General features: G+C 28.6%; 1 protein-coding gene across 1 annotated transcript in view; it reads right to left on the bottom strand.

Annotated features, from left to right (window-relative positions):
* The window catches only part of LOC135956807 (neuronal acetylcholine receptor subunit alpha-7-like), a 311,397-nt gene that overhangs the window by 20,789 nt on the left and 270,542 nt on the right, over window positions 1–20,066 (bottom strand). The window contains exons 3-4 of the mRNA XM_065507394.1: window positions 18,819–18,863; window positions 9,557–9,666 (exon numbers count right to left, since the gene is read on the bottom strand). Coding sequence (XP_065363466.1) covers window positions 9,557–9,666; window positions 18,819–18,863 — 155 coding nt within the window. The remainder of the gene's footprint in view (window positions 1–9,556; window positions 9,667–18,818; window positions 18,864–20,066) is intronic.

Genomic DNA, 20,066 nt, shown 5'->3' with positions numbered 1-20,066 from the left:
TCCGATTTTAGGAAAAGTTTCAGACTATATTTATAATTACCTGTAATATAATATTCTGATCAGATTTTATTTAAAATTAATAACAGTAAGGAAATTGGGCTCATTCGCCAAAATGTGTCCAAAAAATTAGTTTTTCTCGAAAATCGCAAAATTTATATCGCAGGTACGGAAAAACTGTAACTGTATTGACATATTTTTTTCACATTTTGATTTCGTATTATGTTGTAAATAAATCCCCATCTGATGATTAAAAAATTCTGAAATTTGTGTAACAAAATTTTTAAAAATTTGAAATTGGAGTTTTGAAAATGCTGTTAAAAAAAATATTTTTTTTGGTTATACCTGCGAATAGGTTAACTGTATCCTATGAAAATAAAAATTCATATACAAGAAAATATGGATATATTTTAAGTAAGAATAAACTTTTGTTTTAATATTTCGCAAAATATGTTAATTTTGTTCCTACATTTCTTGTTCTAGTGGCCTGAGACACGTTAATGGCCTGGCGATTTTTTTAATAACTTTAAAAATTTTTAACCAATTTTTGTCTTTTATATCTCATTAAAACGATATTTACACACGTACACATTTCGATTCTTTTAAATTAAATTGCAAAAGTAATTACTTAGTAGCTAAATTTTTTAATAAACTGACGAAAAATTCATTTTCCCCCCTTTTAAATGCACCACAAAACTAAATCGAAAGTCGGCACGGGTTGGCCTTCTTAGAACAACCTAAAAATTTTTTTGGTGGTAGTTTAGGTCATTACGAAAGATTTCAGGGGGTACCGTTTCAACATTTCAAAAAATTCGTTTTGAAACTTCTGCTTGGTAGCTTCCATATCAAAATTAACACTGCAAACCATCTCTCGCACATTGAAATCAATGAAACGCATTTTTGGTGAGCAATCAGTGTGCTTCAGCATTACTTTTTTTCAAATTAAAGAAGTAAAGCAAAACTTCCCGCATATGACGCATTGATGGCATAAAATTCGACATTTTTAAAGCAAAATAAAAAGTAAGTTTATCGGTTTTGTCATCATACATTGGTCATGAAATAATATTCTTTTGCTGACAGTTACTGTCTTTTTGAGTTCTCTTCATTGCCAACAAATTTCTCCTTTAGATATTTCTCTTACTGCAAAAATTGAGTTGTGAATGCAAAATGTTTTCGGACTAAATCATACGTCATGTTGTTTGATAAGAAAAAGAACCAGCAATATGCTGTAAACAAATTAATTTTCCAATTGAAGATTGAAATCAAGCTAAAAATGAGAAATAATTCTCATCAAACTACTATTCTACGGCTACAAATGTATCATTCCAATAACTTTGAATAATATTTAAATTAAAAATGATTAATAAATGCTAAAGGACAACTAATTTCCAATTTCTTAACTGTGGTGGCGTATGATAAATTTTTATTTGCGGAAAAGGTAAATCATACGCCATGTTGTCGAAAGAAAATTTTCGATTATTTTTTGCAAATCAGATTTATTTTTGAAAACATTAACAATAAAATTGGTGTCCAAACTAAAAAATCGATAATAAATTCATATAAAAATACTTTACCCCGATGTTAAATACAGTGAGCTTCAAAAGTGAGTGAAAAATTATTTGATTTTTTTTAAGATAATGAAAATTCTAAAATCTATCCATCGATTCAAATTTAAAAGTTTCGATTTGTTGGAGATTGAGTTGAATAATTGATTCGGTTCTGAAAAAAAGGATTTAAGCCGGAATATAATGATTTTTATGATCTTAAATTGTATTTGGCCAGTATATTTTAAGATGTCTGCGAAGACAGTTGTTGGTAAAAACTTGCATAGATTGAACATCATAGCTGGCGGCATTCCATGTTTCACACCCATATAGTAGAACTGACTTCACGTTGGAGTTAAAGATTTTGAGCTTCGTTCATTGAAAAATATTGGACAATCTCCACACGTTGGACAACATTCAAAATGCTTGCCTTGCCTTCTTTACCCGTGCTGAGATATCTGCGCTGGAGCGCATCAGTTAAGCCCGATCAATTAAATTGCATCAATTTCAATGGTAAAAAATGTGGTTTACAGAATTTCGAAAAATGCCGAACTTTCTGGGCTCCTAGTTGAGGTTTATCCTTGTAAAAATCCTTGAATTAGGCTACGAAATGCTCCTCCTTCTGTTCTATTCTTCGGATTTAACACCGAGTAACTATTTATTGTTACCAAACCTAAAGAAATGTTTCGGCCGCAAGACATTTGACTCCACCGATAAAATACACTCACAAAAAATACTTATGTTGATGACCTCTAAAAATATTATTTTTTGGAAAGGGTAACAAAATTGGAGAAACATTATGCAAAGTGCATAGAGCTCAAAGGAGAAAATAGTGTTTGTATCCAACAACCTGTGTTTCTTTCAAAAAGGCATGGACTTTTTGACCCACCCTTGCATCAAAAATTATTAAATCATGGTTGGATGTCCATTTGCTTCGTATTAAATTCACAGATACTAATGTTTTTTCACTACATGCCTTCGAACTGTTTATACTACTTCTTTTTAGCTTCTTTGGAAGTACTTTTGAAGCGTTTGTTTTAATTCAAAAGCTTGTTTTTTTTTTAACTTCAAATACTTCTTCTAGCGACATCAAGTTATCAATCTAGCTCTGCCGAATTTGTTTAAGAAGAAGTGTTTCTTAATCTATTGTCAAATATCAACTCCAGATAAATATTTTAAATAGACAAATATGTTCTCTATAAACATTTGATATGATTTCATTTCAATTACCTTTTGTCCTGCCCTGCTATTCAATAATCAAAATTATTTTATTTTAGCTTATTAAACTTTTCACAACCATTAAATTTTTGATCACTGTAGATGACAATTGCATCTGATAACTGGAGCGTTTGGGAATTTAAAGAACCACATCACAAGCATTACTACTCACAAGGATACAAGCACAAATTGACAATGCAATACAATACAATTCTTATATTTATTTATCTGAAATTTAAGATGTGTATTATTTGTATGGTTCGGTGTCATTTTTGGGTTTTTAATGTTGTTGATTTTTTCGAACAAAAAGTAATATTAAACCATGCCACAAATGTTGTAGTATAATGCACGTATGTGAGTTGCATGTTGTTTGTAATCGTATTTGTTTATTTATATGTATGTCAGTGTGTGTAAGTAAACAATCAAGAGCCCAGCAGTCCTTGTTACTAGTAGGGACTTGATGAAGCCGTACGACTCTAAAAATTAATACTAAACTGTTTGCTACTACACAGATAAAACAGATAAACTATCAACAGAAAATTAGTTCGTAAGGAAGACTTTGGTTTAAGCAACCAAACTTTTGTTACCCTTTCCAAAAATATGGTAGCTGCACCTGTCACTAAGAAAGAATCTTTTGATTGAGCATTTGAATCAGAATCAACTTCCTGATAAAACAATATTAAACATTCAAGGGAATATTTGAATTTTTATATTTTCTAGTAATACTATTTTGATTAAATTTGTTAAGAAAATGACTCATTACACTACTTTAAAGTATACCAGTGGACTCATAGGTAACTAGTGTTTTTCAGAGTAAATAATTGCTACTTTTTCAACTGCAGGGCTGTCTACTCTGTATACATATACAATTTCTGTGTATGTTTTTTTGGTACGTATGTACTTGTAGTCATTATGGTTGCTGTTTTTATCATCAAAAAAAACCACAAAAATATATTTTGTCTTGTCTTGCATGCAGGTATTTTGGTTAAAATTGAATTCTTTTGTATTGTCTCACGAGTACAAGCAGTTCAATAGGAAATGTCTGTTCAGAATAATGTTGAACTAACAACCAATACAACCAAAATTATACCCAGCAGAATCTTGGTAAAGTCTTTACAATTATTGAAGAACATACTTTTCAATGACTACTATTTACCATCTGCATTACTTGGAATTAGTCAAATAATGACTTATTTCTAATCTGTTACATAGCTGCTTATTGCTGAGACATGCAAAATCCCACATTTTGAACTCATTACCTTGTAATGTACATTTTGCTGGATTAATTTCCTAAAGGGCAGTTTCAGTGTCTTTATGTGAGGCCATGCTGGAACATGTTCAGTCATTCGAGCGTTTTTTTTGGTAGTTGTTCATATTGTTGGTGTATGACTTCTTTATTTTATGTTGCGCATTTGTTGGCTTTTTTTGGGAAAAAAATTGTGTACGAAAATGCACTTGAGTGTATGTGACATGATATTGTACTTATTAATTTCTTCAATTTCGAAATGTACCAGAAGAGAAAAAATAAAACAAAGCATGGAAAAGATTAACAAACGATATTAAATGGAAAGCAATGTCTATGAGGACTAGAGAGATAGTTTAAAGATTAAAGTGTTTAAAGTGTTTTCAAATCAAAGAATATTTTTGAAGACAAAACATAGATTTTCAAAGGAGTGGTCAATACGTTAATAATTATAACTAATAAATAGAAAAGAAACCTCGACATCTACCATAGATCCACAAAACTCCAGTAGTGTTTGCTTTAAGATTTTGAAAGTATTTTTATCATAAACAGACACAGAGTTCAATTTAAGTTCACGATTTACAATTGTCATATATTTAAATGATACTTAATCAAATTTCCCCAGCTGGTTTTGGTTTAATTAAAAGCGCTTTTAATATTGATACAAAATTAATAGTTGTGTTTAAATTGTTAAACATGGATTTGGAGGTGAAAGGAGACAGACAGTTAATTCAACGCTACAGGCGACAAGATTATGGTAATGTTTCAAAAAGCTAATTTTAGTAAAATTTTTTATTTTAATATCATATAATTAAACTTTATGAAGATTACCCACAAATATCAGTTAATTTTACAGAAAAAAATGATTCAACAGAACTTAATTAAGAACTAGTCATATACAAGAACTATTTCAGTGACTCACAGTGTGCTGCTCATGCAAGTATGGCAAATGTATGTTGGTTTCTAGGAAATACATATAAACATATAAGTATGTGTGCATATATTTATATTTATATGTGTGTATCTATGTTCAATGAATGTATGCTAACTGTCTGATTTTATTTCTGTTAACATGATAAATGGACTCAAAACATCACAAACATACAAGCGCCGAATGCGACTACAACAGTAACACAGTAAGTGGAGGGAGTGTGGGTTTGTGTTTAACAAAAATTCAAAATGAAAAATGTAGTAAAATTAAATATAAAAAAAAACTACAATAAAATATAAAAAGAAATGTGCATTTACAGCAACAATAAAAATAAAACGAATCATATAATGTTATAAACAGTGGGTCTAAATTTACATTTTCAAAAACATTGTGATATTCTGTTCTAGTTCAGTTCTAGTTCAGTTCTAGTTCAGTTCTAGTTCAGTTCTAGTTCAGTTCTAGTTCAGTTCTAGTTCAGTTCTAGTTCAGTTCTAGTTCAGTTCTAGTTCAGTTCTAGTTCAGTTCTAGTTCAGTTCTAGTTCAGTTCTAGTTCAGTTCTAGTTCAGTTCTAGTTCAGTTCTAGTTCAGTTCTAGTTCAGTTCTAGTTCAGTTCTAGTTCAGTTCTAGTTCAGTTCTAGTTCAGTTCTAGTTCAGTTCTAGTTCAGTTCTAGTTCAGTTCTAGTTCAGTTCTAGTTCAGTTCTAGTTCAGTTCTAGTTCAGTTCTAGTTCAGTTCTAGTTCAGTTCTAGTTCAGTTCTAGTTCAGTTCTAGTTCAGTTCTAGTTCAGTTCTAGTTCAGTTCTAGTTCAGTTCTAGTTCAGTTCTAGTTCAGTTCTAGTTCAGTTCTAGTTCAGTTCTAGTTCAGTTCTAGTTCAGTTCTAGTTCAGTTCTAGTTCAGTTCTAGTTCAGTTCTAGTTCAGTTCTAGTTCAGTTCTAGTTCAGTTCTAGTTCAGTTCTAGTTCAGTTCTAGTTCAGTTCTAGTTCAGTTCTAGTTCAGTTCTAGTTCAGTTCTAGTTCAGTTCTAGTTCAGTTCTAGTTCAGTTCTAGTTCAGTTCTAGTTCAGTTCTAGTTCAGTTCTAGTTCAGTTCTAGTTCAGTTCTAGTTCAGTTCTAGTTCAGTTCTAGTTCAGTTCTAGTTCAGTTCTAGTTCAGTTCTAGTTCAGTTCTAGTTCAGTTCTAGTTCAGTTCTAGTTCAGTTCTAGTTCAGTTCTAGTTCAGTTCTAGTTCAGTTCTAGTTCAGTTCTAGTTCAGTTCTAGTTCAGTTCTAGTTCAGTTCTAGTTCAGTTCTAGTTCAGTTCTAGTTCAGTTCTAGTTCAGTTCTAGTTCAGTTCTAGTTCAGTTCTAGTTCAGTTCTAGTTCAGTTCTAGTTCAGTTCTAGTTCAGTTCTAGTTCAGTTCTAGTTCAGTTCTAGTTCAGTTCTAGTTCAGTTCTAGTTCAGTTCTAGTTCAGTTCTAGTTCAGTTCTAGTTCAGTTCTAGTTCAGTTCTAGTTCAGTTCTAGTTCAGTTCTAGTTCAGTTCTAGTTCAGTTCTAGTTCAGTTCTAGTTCAGTTCTAGTTCAGTTCTAGTTCAGTTCTAGTTCAGTTCTAGTTCAGTTCTAGTTCAGTTCTAGTTCAGTTCTAGTTCAGTTCTAGTTCAGTTCTAGTTCAGTTCTAGTTCAGTTCTAGTTCAGTTCTAGTTCAGTTCTAGTTCAGTTCTAGTTCAGTTCTAGTTCAGTTCTAGTTCAGTTCTAGTTCAGTTCTAGTTCAGTTCTAGTTCAGTTCTAGTTCAGTTCTAGTTCAGTTCTAGTTCAGTTCTAGTTCAGTTCTAGTTCAGTTCTAGTTCAGTTCTAGTTCAGTTCTAGTTCAGTTCTAGTTCAGTTCTAGTTCAGTTCTAGTTCAGTTCTAGTTCAGTTCTAGTTCAGTTCTAGTTCAGTTCTAGTTCAGTTCTAGTTCAGTTCTAGTTCAGTTCTAGTTCAGTTCTAGTTCAGTTCTAGTTCAGTTCTAGTTCAGTTCTAGTTCAGTTCTAGTTCAGTTCTAGTTCAGTTCTAGTTCAGTTCTAGTTCAGTTCTAGTTCAGTTCTAGTTCAGTTCTAGTTCAGTTCTAGTTCAGTTCTAGTTCAGTTCTAGTTCAGTTCTAGTTCAGTTCTAGTTCAGTTCTAGTTCAGTTCTAGTTCAGTTCTAGTTCAGTTCTAGTTCAGTTCTAGTTCAGTTCTAGTTCAGTTCTAGTTCAGTTCTAGTTCAGTTCTAGTTCAGTTCTAGTTCAGTTCTAGTTCAGTTCTAGTTCAGTTCTAGTTCAGTTCTAGTTCAGTTCTAGTTCAGTTCTAGTTCAGTTCTAGTTCAGTTCTAGTTCAGTTCTAGTTCAGTTCTAGTTCAGTTCTAGTTCAGTTCTAGTTCAGTTCTAGTTCAGTTCTAGTTCAGTTCTAGTTCAGTTCTAGTTCAGTTCTAGTTCAGTTCTAGTTCAGTTCTAGTTCAGTTCTAGTTCAGTTCTAGTTCAGTTCTAGTTCAGTTCTAGTTCAGTTCTAGTTCAGTTCTAGTTCAGTTCTAGTTCAGTTCTAGTTCAGTTCTAGTTCAGTTCTAGTTCAGTTCTAGTTCAGTTCTAGTTCAGTTCTAGTTCAGTTCTAGTTCAGTTCTAGTTCAGTTCTAGTTCAGTTCTAGTTCAGTTCTAGTTCAGTTCTAGTTCAGTTCTAGTTCAGTTCTAGTTCAGTTCTAGTTCAGTTCTAGTTCAGTTCTAGTTCAGTTCTAGTTCAGTTCTAGTTCAGTTCTAGTTCAGTTCTAGTTCAGTTCTAGTTCAGTTCTAGTTCAGTTCTAGTTCAGTTCTAGTTCAGTTCTAGTTCAGTTCTAGTTCAGTTCTAGTTCAGTTCTAGTTCAGTTCTAGTTCAGTTCTAGTTCAGTTCTAGTTCAGTTCTAGTTCAGTTCTAGTTCAGTTCTAGTTCAGTTCTAGTTCAGTTCTAGTTCAGTTCTAGTTCAGTTCTAGTTCAGTTCTAGTTCAGTTCTAGTTCAGTTCTAGTTCAGTTCTAGTTCAGTTCTAGTTCAGTTCTAGTTCAGTTCTAGTTCAGTTCTAGTTCAGTTCTAGTTCAGTTCTAGTTCAGTTCTAGTTCAGTTCTAGTTCAGTTCTAGTTCAGTTCTAGTTCAGTTCTAGTTCAGTTCTAGTTCAGTTCTAGTTCAGTTCTAGTTCAGTTCTAGTTCAGTTCTAGTTCAGTTCTAGTTCAGTTCTAGTTCAGTTCTAGTTCAGTTCTAGTTCAGTTCTAGTTCAGTTCTAGTTCAGTTCTAGTTCAGTTCTAGTTCAGTTCTAGTTCAGTTCTAGTTCAGTTCTAGTTCAGTTCTAGTTCAGTTCTAGTTCAGTTCTAGTTCAGTTCTAGTTCAGTTCTAGTTCAGTTCTAGTTCAGTTCTAGTTCAGTTCTAGTTCAGTTCTAGTTCAGTTCTAGTTCAGTTCTAGTTCAGTTCTAGTTCAGTTCTAGTTCAGTTCTAGTTCAGTTCTAGTTCAGTTCTAGTTCAGTTCTAGTTCAGTTCTAGTTCAGTTCTAGTTCAGTTCTAGTTCAGTTCTAGTTCAGTTCTAGTTCAGTTCTAGTTCAGTTCTAGTTCAGTTCTAGTTCAGTTCTAGTTCAGTTCTAGTTCAGTTCTAGTTCAGTTCTAGTTCAGTTCTAGTTCAGTTCTAGTTCAGTTCTAGTTCAGTTCTAGTTCAGTTCTAGTTCAGTTCTAGTTCAGTTCTAGTTCAGTTCTAGTTCAGTTCTAGTTCAGTTCTAGTTCAGTTCTAGTTCAGTTCTAGTTCAGTTCTAGTTCAGTTCTAGTTCAGTTCTAGTTCAGTTCTAGTTCAGTTCTAGTTCAGTTCTAGTTCAGTTCTAGTTCAGTTCTAGTTCAGTTCTAGTTCAGTCTTAGTTCAGTTCTTTAATCTCCTTTAACCCACTGTACCAAATAAGCAGTAACCAGAGCGAAGCGCAACCCAAACATAGAGGAAAAATAAAAGATAAATAAAACAACACATACTTACGCTCCATTTGACTTATATGTCAAATATACACAGCAACAAAAGCACAACATTTTTTACTCTTGTAAAAAACCAACAGAGTGATATAGAAATTAAACTACACAAAACCAGGAATTACCATTTACCAAGCAATTTATGCACTAACTTCATAACAGTTACTCTGTGCAACGCAGTAATGTACATTTTTTTTATTCTATTTCATTTAGTTTTTTGAAACGAAATGCAACTATTTGAAAACATTTGTTAAAATAAAAATAGACCCCAACCTCCATCAACACACAGCATCATCATCAGCAACATCATCGCCCAGCCCAACTAAATGTAAACCAGTGCATAAAGTTTTCTACTCAAGAGGAGTACAATTTCCATTTATTTACTTGTATTTTTTTTTGCTTTTCATCTGGTTGTTTAAAATATAATTGAAAAAATAACAACAATAAAAATGTAACACTAGAAAAGATATTTGTTTAAGTGTTTTGAAAATAAAACATGGATAAAGTTACGCTAAAATGCACTTATGTGTCTTAAGGGGAGAGTTTTTAGAAGAAGATTTTTTGTTAAAAGTGTAATATTTCTTGAGGAGAATTTATAGTTAACTGGATTTTAAATTTCTTGTGCTGTTGAGTTTTTAATCTTGAGCTGAACTTTACTTAAATTGTCTTACCTGTTGTACATCAAAACATCTGGTTTCCACAGTCGATGAGGCGGTATTCTAAGATCTCTTACGCCACCATAATCGCTGGCATTCCATCTCAAGTTCATGTCATTCCATTCCTGCAATTCGAGAAGGAAAATAAAAGGAATTATTTTTGGGGTATTGTTGATGAATGATTTTTTTGTGTTTGGTTGATTAAAATAGAATTGGGAATACAATAGTGATGAAAAAGAGATACAATATTTTAAGGCTATAACTAAACTTAGGTCAATAACTGAATTATATACGTTTCATCAAGCAAATTGTCTGTACCCGTGAATGGTAAAAGCTTCACTTTTGTTTTTAACAAGACCTGCCTATATAAAACTTTTAATCTACAGCCTGGTGTTTTCGACTTACAACTCTTAAATGGAGACATATTTCGTTAGTACTCATTTCTGTTTCTCTTCTAAAGGGGGTTACAAGATTCAATTACTGAAGGCCCCACTGTTCTTCATTATAAAACGTGAGTTTTAGTATAAAACGTGATTTCTAGTATAAAACGTGAGTTTTAGTATAAAACTTGAGTTTTAGTATAAAACTTGAGTTTTAGTATAAAACTTGAGTTTTAGTATAAAACTTGAGTTTTAGTATAAAACTTAAGTTTTAGTATAAAACTTAAGTTTTAGTATAAAACTTGAGTTTTAGTATAAAACTTGAGTTTAAGTATAAAACTTGAGTTTAAGTATAAAACGTCAGTTTTAGTATAAAACTTAAGTTTTAGTATAAAACTTGAGTTTTAGTATAAAACTTGAGTTTATGTATAAAACGTCAGTTTTAGTATAAAACGTCAGTTTTAGTATAAAACGTCAGTTTTAGTATAAAACGTCAGTTTTAGTATAAAACGTCAGTTTTAGTATAAAACGTCAGTTTTAGTATAAAACGTCAGTTTTAGTATAAAACGTCAGTTTTAGTATAAAACGTCAGTTTTAGTATAAAACGTTAGTTTTAGTATAAAACGTTAGTTTTAGTATAAAACGTCAGTTTTAGTATAAAACGTCAGTTTTAGTATAAAACGTCAGTTTTAGTATAAAACGTCAGTTTTAGTATAAAACGTCAGTTTTAGTATAAAACGTCAGTTTTAGTATAAAACGTCAGTTTTAGTATAAAACGTCAGTTTTAGTATAAAACGTCAGTTTTAGTATAATACGTCAGTTTTAGTATAATACGTCAGTTTTAGTATAAAACGTCAGTTTTAGTATAAAACGTCAGTTTTAGTATAAAACGTCAGTTTTAGTATAAAACGTCAGTTTTAGTATAAAACGTCAGTTTTAGTATAAAACCTAAGTTTTAGTATAAAACCTAAGTTTTAGTATAAAACCTAAGTTTTAGTATAAAACCTAAGTTTTAGTATAAAACCTAAGTTTTAGTATAAAACCTCAGTTTTAGCATAAAACCTCAGTTTTAGTATAAAACCTCAGTTCTAGTATAAAACCTCAGTTTTAGTATAAAACCTCAGTTTTAGTATAACTGACGTTTTATTATAAACAGTGCTCAGGCGATCGTAGCGGGAAAGACTGTGTAGGGAGTTTGCAGATTTAATTTACCAAAGGTCCCACTGTGCTCCATTATAACTGTTATAATAATTACAATTATCGAAACTTTAACACTATTATTGAAAGTTTTTCATTATTTTTATTATTACTTAAGTATTTTCTTTAGCACTTTTTTATATGTTTCTCTTCCAAAGATCTTTTGTTCTAATAATTTGCTATGATTGGTTTCATTTGAAAGTTTCGGAATTTTTATTTTAGCATTTTATTGGCAATTTTACTTTTTTTTTATTTTATTTCAAATGAACTTTTCATTTATTCGAATTTCTTTTAATAACTTTTTCTGTTCTTTTTTTTTGTCAACTGAGAAAAAAATCTCTAAAGAAATACATAAATGGAAAAAAGAGAAAGAGAGAGATGTAAGGGAGAGTAGTTAGAAAAAATGGCAAATCTTTTGTGCGAAATTTTAAGTTATTACAATTGACCAGTCTAAAATCTGTTGGCTGGTTTGATATTTTCTTTAATTATTTTGCAATTGTTTTTATTTGCCGGGTACTATTTGTACTCATTAGGGTAAAAGTACTCAATTCTATGTAAAAGTATTAAAGTGATTTTATATGGATGTGTGTATTAGTTTTTTTGTGTAACTAATACTTGAACATTTAGTAGTACTACTACAATTATACTTTATCACAAGTATACCACCAAGTTAATTAATTTTAGGTTTTTTCCTCTTCATTATTCGTTTTATAAAAGATTTTGCAATTAGTGCTGTTGACATTTTAATGAAGCCAACCAAATAATACGGGCTTGAAGCAAGCAGCTCACTTATTGGTGGCAAATACTTAACAGTAGATTTAGGTTTTAAGAGCGTGTTTTATTAGGGAATAGGGGAATAAGGAAACCAATAACAATAAAATCACTCTAAATACATATTTCAAGCATTCAAAAATTTAATAAAATATTAAATTTGGTTTTCTTCCAAATATTTTGAAATCTGTTTAGAAATGCTTCAACAAATAAACGTTTAAATTTGTTAAGTTTCTTTTTTAATTTTGCTCGTTTACGGCATTCTTTGTTTAATTTAACCAAACGCGATTTCTTTGCCAAAATTGCTTTTTGCGGAAATTGAAAAGTTTTTATTTTTAGTTTTTTTTTCAGTTTTTCCTTCACGTTTAAATGTTTTTTTGTAGGTTTTTTGTTTTAAAACAAAAAATGGCGACACTGAAATAAAAATAAAACCCATCACTTTACTCTGGGTATTTTGTAGGTTTTTTGTTTTAAAACAAAAAATGGCGACACTGAAATAAAAATAAAACCCATCACTTTACTCTGGGTATATTATTTCCCTTGTTTACATTTGTTGTCATCTATTTTATATTAAACATTTAAAATAGCATCAAAAAACTGCTAAAAAAAGAAATTGTAGATAAAACGCTGAAATAAAAATCCAAATCAAATGCATTTTTCTTGTGCATCTTTTTTTCCATCTCTTTTTCGAGACATTGTCTTTCGTTGTTTTAGCCTGGGTAGTCAACATACTGCTGTAGTATGTGTGAAAGTATCGGTGTTTTTTCTTTTTTTTTTCTATATGAAAAATGTATTTGGTTTGTTAAAGTGACATCCCAGAATGGTATTTACTTTGAACAAGTAACCAGAACAATGATTGTGACATTAATAAAAAATGTTGTTTAAAATTCAAAGTTAAACATGAATGCAAAACAACAAGAAAATATTAAAGGAATCATGTCCGTATGCACGAGACTTAGAGAAATTGAGAGAATATGATATAAGCCAAAAATGGTTTATGGTAATATTATTTATAAGACTTTATTTATACAACAAATTTAAATTGGTTACAAAGAAGTACAATAAAGTGATTTGTTAGAGACATTATTAATTTGTTCGAAGCTTTCGTATCCTAAAAGGCGAGTTTTAGTATAAAACGTGAATTTTAGTATAAAACGGGAGTTTTAGTTTAAGACATGAGTTTTAGTATAAAATGTGAGTTTTAGTATAAAAACGTGGTTTTAATATAAAACGTAGGTTTTAGTATAAAAATTAGAGTTTTAGTATAAAACGTGAGTTTTAGAATAAAACGTGAGTTTTAGTATAAAACGTGAGTTTTAGTATAAAACGTGAGTTTTAGTATAAAACGTGAGTTTTAGTATAAAACGTGAGTTTTAGTATAAAATGTGCGTTTTAGTATAAAATGTGAGTTTTAGTATAAAATGTGAGTTTTAGTATAAAATGTGAGTTTTAGTATAAAAACGTTTTTTAGTATAAAAAAGTAGTTTTAGTATAAAAACGTAATTTTAGTATAAAAACTTAGTTTTAGTATAAAAACGTAGTTTTAGTATAAAAACGTAGTTTTAGTATAAAGACGTAGTTTTAGTATAAAAACGTAGTTTTAGTATAAAAACGTAGTTTTAGTATAAAAACGTAGATTTGGTATAAAAACGTAATTTTAGTATAAAAACTTAGTTTTAGTATAAAAAAGTAGTTTTAGTATAAAAACGTAGTTTAAGTATAAAAACTTAGTTTTAGTATAAGAACTTGATTTTAGTATAAAACGTTAGTTTTGGTATAAAATGTTAGTGTTAGTATAAATACGTAGTTTTAGTATAAAAACGTGAGTTTTAAAATAAAAACGTAGTTTTAGTATAAAACGTGAATTTTTGTGTAATTTAATTTAATTTAATATGATGCACAAATAAATACTAATACAATTTTTTATATGTGGTCGGTTTTATTATGCAATAATTTACTTGTCTCAAAGTTTCGCCGTTCGCGGCAGACGGCTGCTTAAAAACAGATTTATTATTTTTAAAACATATTCTCTTTTGCTTACAACTTTTGTAAGAGGATTTTATTTTGCCACACTTCCATTTCGCCATCTTATTATTTAAGAGCATTAAGTTTCTGTTGCATAAAATTAATTGTTTAAAAAGCTCAAGCCAAAAGAATCTAAACAAACTTGCTTGGGTATTTAAGTATACAAAATATTAAATGTTTTTATTGTCTTAAAGGACAAAAGTTTAATTTTTCCTGAAGGCCAAAAAAAAAACAAATTTAATAAACTGAAATTACTTTATTTATTTTATCATGTGACTGGAAAACCATTCCATTTTTATCATTTTAACTAAATGTCACTGTTGTCATAGAATTTCTTTAACCATTTTTTTCGTTATATTTTTTCAATGTTTTATGGTTTTAGTTTCATCATCATTCTATGACTGCTTCTATGGTTGGTTAGTAATCCCTTAGACAGACGAAGACTTACTGTTGCGCTGTATGTAGCTTGGAAAGAAGGTCTCCTTGGGGAGAATTTACTACGAAATGAGATGTATAATATTTGATGTTAAAAGAAAGAGACCTAGGAAAAAATGGCCATTTAATATAATGAAGTTGTTTACTGCCTGGTGTAGTTTGTGGTAAATTTGTTAAACGTAATTAGATTTTAGGTCTGCGACAATAAATTTAAATAATTTTTATCTTTACCAAAAATATGGTTTAAACAATTAGTTGTGAAAGTTAAAGTTATTGCTTAAAAACAGACATCCTGTTAATTAATTGTTTAGTTTGTTAAATTCCATTGTTTACAAAAGGATTGAATTTTTCTCATATCTTTTTTTGAAAAACGAAATCTAACATTAGAAATTACAAAGGATAGTTAAAAGGATTTAAATTAGTTTATTAATGTAGTTTTTTTGACAGCAATGAGCTGTCACTTTTTCATATGGAAATGAACCCTTATCAAAATTTGATGTGATAATGACAGCCTTTTATTAAAGTAATTGTGAAAACAAATATTTGCAGTAAAATGTAAGTATATTAAAGAACTTAAATATCCTTAAAATCCTTTAATCATGTCAAAGGAATTACACTGCAGTTTATTTAAGAGAAAAGAAAACAAAATTTTCCATTTTATATTGTAAATTCATAGCTTTTTTTGGCTAAAGAAAACTTTTTTTATCTTGTCAATGGTTGTCTTGGTTAAAGGAAGCAAAATTTCATTACAACTTCTTAAAAGAAACTGGTGTTTTCATAAAAATTTTTTACATAGATATATTTTGGTGGAAAATAAATATTTTGTTTGCAAAGAAGGAAAAACACACACATACTTCAAAAAGAAACATGATAAATTACTTTGTCAGGACTTGCTGAAGATTTGAGTTTTTGTAAGAGAAGGAGAGAGAGAGAAAAAAAGAACAAAATTTATGTAAGACTTAATCAAAAAGAAATAAAAATTAAAGCAATACACAGATAACACCCCCAAATACCAAATACCACTTGTTATCAGCCATTTACCAACCATCTTCTAGTAGCGTTTAATGTAACTGACTTTTAACAATTTGTTAACTGTTTTCTTAAGTATTTTCTAGGGGCTAAAATGTTAGATATTCATGTATTTGTAAACAAGTATTATTTCCTTTCAGCATATCTAGTATGTTTTGCCTTTAGGCCATACAAATTTTGTTAAATTTTTTTCTATTCGTTTGTTAACAACCGTTCAAAAAATATTTACTTCTCCACCACTTGCCCCAACAATAACTTTAAGGTTCATTTTGGCTGATAAACGTTTATTTTTCTATTCACTTTTTTTTTTGCTTCATCGTTTTGCTTGTGGGATGTTTGTGTTTAACCACAAGATAAATTGTAACCATATTTTGTTTGGTCAAATTGCTAAAAATATGTGGCCAATTCTTTAGGCTATTTATTTTATACTACAACTACTATCAAATGCAAAAAATGCTGGGAGAAAAAAAACCTTATAACAAATTGGAAAACCCACTCCAAAGTAATTTTCTATATTTTTTGATTACATGCTTGTTTTCCCATGAAAATGAAATTCATACATGTATGAACATTTCCTTATTTCCATAAGTTTTTTTCTCCTTTCAGATTAAAATATAAATAAGTTTGTATTTATAATTTGCTATTTTCTTAGGTTTTTTTTTTCTATTTCTTTGTCTATACTGAAATTTTTTAAATAACAGAATCGTTAGTATAAAACGTGTGTTTAGTATAAAAACGTAGTTTTAGTATAAAAATTTGTGTTTAGTATAAAAACATAGTTTTAGTATAAAAACGTAGTTTTAGTATAAAAACGTAGTTTTAGTATTTTTTTTTTTTTTTTTTTTTATTATTACCTCTCAATAATTATCTTTATTCAATATTTAATTTTACATTATATCTTAAATCTAAAAAACGTAGTTTTAGTATAAAAACGTAGTTTTAGTATAAAAACGTAGTTTTAGTATAAAAACGTAGTTTTAGTATAAAAACGTAGTTTTAGTATAAAAACGTAGTTTTAGTATAAAAACGTAGTTTTAGTATAAAAACGTAGTTTTAGTATAAAAACGTAGTTTTAGTATAAAAACGTAGTTTTAGTATAAAAACGTAGTTTTAGTATAAAAACGTAGTTTTAGTATAAAAACGTAGTTTTAGTATAAAAAAGTAATTTTAGTATAAAAACGTAGTTTTAGTATAAAAAAGTAGTTTTAGTATAAAAAAGTAGTTTTAGTATAAAAACGTAGTTTTAGTATAAAAACGTAGTTTTAGTATAAAAACGTAGTTTTAGTATAAAAACGTAGTTTTAGTATAAAAAATTGTGTTTAGTATAAAAACTTGTGTTTAGTATAAAAACGTGAGTTTTAGTATAAAACGTGAGTTTTAGTATAAAACGTGAGTTTTAGTATAAAACGTGAGTTTTAGTATAAAACGTGAGTTTTAGTATAAAACGTGAGTTTTAGTATAAAACGTGAGTTTTAGTATAAAACTTTAGTTTTAGTATAAAACTTTAGTTTTAGTATAAAACTTTAGTTTTAGCATAAAACGTGAGTTTTAGTATAAAACGTGAGTTTTAGTATAAAACGTGAGTTTTAGTATAAAACGTGAGTTTTAGTATAAAACGTGAGTTTTAGTATAAAACGTGAGTTTTAGTATAAAACGTGAGTTTTAGTATAAAACGTGAGTTTTAGTATAAAACGTGAGTTTTAGTATAAAACGTGAGTTTTAGTATAAAACGTGAGTTTTAGTATAAAACGTGAGTTTTAGTATAAAACGTGAGTTTTAGTATAAAACGTGAGTTTTAGTATAAAACGTGAGTTTTAGTATAAAACGTGAGTTTTAGTATAAAACGTGAGTTTTAGTATAAAACGTGAGTTTTAGTATAAAACGTGAGTTTTAGTATAAAACGTGAGTTTTAGTATAAAACGTGAGTTTTAGTATAAAACGTGAGTTTTAGTATAAAACGTGAGTTTTAGTATAAAACGTGAGTTTTAGTATAAAACGTGAGTTTTAGTATAAAACGTGAGTTTTAGTATAAAACGTGAGTTTTAGTATAAAACGTGAGTTTTAGTATAAAACGTGAGTTTTAGTATAAAACGCGAGTTTTAGTATAAAACGTGAGTTTTAGTATAAAACGTGAGTTTTAGTATAAAACGTGAGTTTTAGTATAAAACGTGAGTTTTAGTATAAAACTTTAGTTTTAGTATAAAACTTTAGTTTTAGTATAAAACTTTAGTTTTAGCATAAAACGTGAGTTTTAGTATAAAACGTGAGTTTTAGTATAAAACGTGAGTTTTAGTATAAAACGTGAGTTTTAGTATAAAACGTGAGTTTTAGTATAAAACGTGAGTTTTAGTATGAAACGTGAGTTTTAGTATAAAACGTGAGTTTTAGTATAAAACGTGAGTTTTAGTATAAAACGTGAGTTTTAGTATAAAACGTGAGTTTTAGTATAAAACGTGAGTTTTAGTATAAAACGTGAGTTTTAGTATAAAACGTGAGTTTTAGTATAAAACGTGAGTTTTAGTATAAAACGTGAGTTTTAGTATAAAACGTGAGTTTTAGTATAAAACGTGAGTTTTAGTATAAAACGTGAGTTTTAGTATAAAACGTGAGTTTTAGTATAAAACGTGAGTTTTAGTATAAAACGTGAGTTTTAGTATAAAACGTGAGTTTTAGTATAAAACGTGAGTTTTAGTATAAAACGTGAGTTTTAGTATAAAACGTGAGTTTTAGTATAAAACGTGAGTTTTAGTATAAAACTTTAGTTTTAGCATAAAACTTTAGTTTTAGCATACAACGTTAGTTTTAGCATAAAACGTTATTTTTAGCATAAATGTTTGATGTACTATAAAACGTTAATTTGATCCATGTAGTACTCCTGCTAATTCGTATTTGTTCATATTATTTTAATTTCCGTTTGTAATTTGTTTAGTTTTACTCAACATTCTCTTACATTTTGCTGAAAATTCTTGTGGTTTCTTGAGGAAAGAGATACAAATTCATTTTAGTCTTGTATCATATTTCGTAACATTATTTATATTGCAAATTTATTTTGGCTAGCGATAAACAAATTGCAAATTTTGTTGTTTTGCAGTTTACTTTTCCACTGACTTGAGTTTCTTCAATCACTGTGGCCCTCCCAATGATTTAAATCATAGCCAGAGCACAACTCTAATAGCATTAGTACAAACATCAGTTATATAGCCTTGAGAAACATGTATTTTCAACCACAATTTTGATTAAATTGTATGATAAATATTTATTCTTATTTTGTTTATTATTATTTGGGTAAATGTTTGAGTATAAATATAAATCAATTTTCTTTTGTTTTAATTTTTATTATAACAAATGTTTGTTGATACACAAAACCTCATATTTGTATTATGCTCATATACATTTATAAATTGTAATATTTAGGTAGAGATTTAATTATATTCACTTACCAATTTCAACCAAATATTTGTTATAAGCAATTGATTCTTTTCATCCTGCAAAGAAAAGGAAATAAGAAATTGTTGTTAGAATATTATGTTAATTATTTAAATGATTTTGATTTATTTTATTTTCATATTATTAAATATTTAACTAGAATATATAGAGGCTTTATTTTATTTATCTGTTATATATTTGTTAACTCGCATTTTATGTAAAAATTTCCTTGAATATGTCTCATTTTTTTTTGCTCAAACATCTAACAATTTATGACTTTCAAAAACTTTTTAAATGTTTATTTTTTTAAGCAATTGCTGGTACAAAAAAATACTTCTTATTTGGTTTTATGCTAAAATTAACCATTACAAAACAGCTACAAAAAAATGTATGAATTACTTTAGAAACAAAAATAAAATTCATATAAATAACATACGAGTACTCATGTATTTGTAATAAATTGTATTTTTAGATAGAAAAAACTCTTTGCAAAAAAGAGCTGGCAAAACTTTTAATTGAAATTTTTATGGAAATCGTCAAACATAAATTTAGCAAAACAATAAAAAATCACACTCACTTTTACAAGTTTTATAGAATTGTGTGGTGAATGCTACTCATTTGCACTTGATAATAATAATAAATTCACTTTGTTAACTTTTAATTAAAATGTCATTGTTTATTAATTGAATTACAATCTAAATTGATTATCACTTTCATAATGATTTAATAAACATTTGTCACTGTTTTTTTTTTGTTATTTATTAATTTACATGTCAAACGACGTTTAATGTGGCGTATGTGAAATATTAATTGCAATTAAAATAAATCATACGTCGTGGGCTGTTCAAGGGGGAGATTATAGGAAAACCTATGGAAACAATTATGAGAAAAGTTGTTTTAAGAAAATTGAATCCTTGGGGGTTTTAATCATTTATATTAAAATACCTAAAAATACAACTGTAAACTTTTTAATGATTCATTGCAAAATGTAGAATAAATTTTATATCCATTATTTTTTTATTATAGTATTGTATTAGCATAGTTTTCCTTCTAATCGCTGTAATCATTTAAATCACTTTTTCTGTCCATCATATTTAATGTTCATTAATTATTCATATCAATCTCCATCAACAAAAGAAAATTATGTCTACAATCATTATCATCATGCTCTACTGCCTACAAATTTGTTTTTCATCCTCATAATGAAAAAAATACACATACATATAAAACTTTGTTTTTTTTTCTTACCACATTTGCCATAA

Source organism: Calliphora vicina, chromosome 4, assembly GCF_958450345.1.
Source record: "Calliphora vicina chromosome 4, idCalVici1.1, whole genome shotgun sequence".
NCBI lineage: Eukaryota > Metazoa > Arthropoda > Insecta > Diptera > Calliphoridae > Calliphora > Calliphora vicina.
The sequence above is the reverse complement of the archived record's forward strand: the minus strand, read 5'-3'. Positions and strand labels throughout refer to the sequence as shown.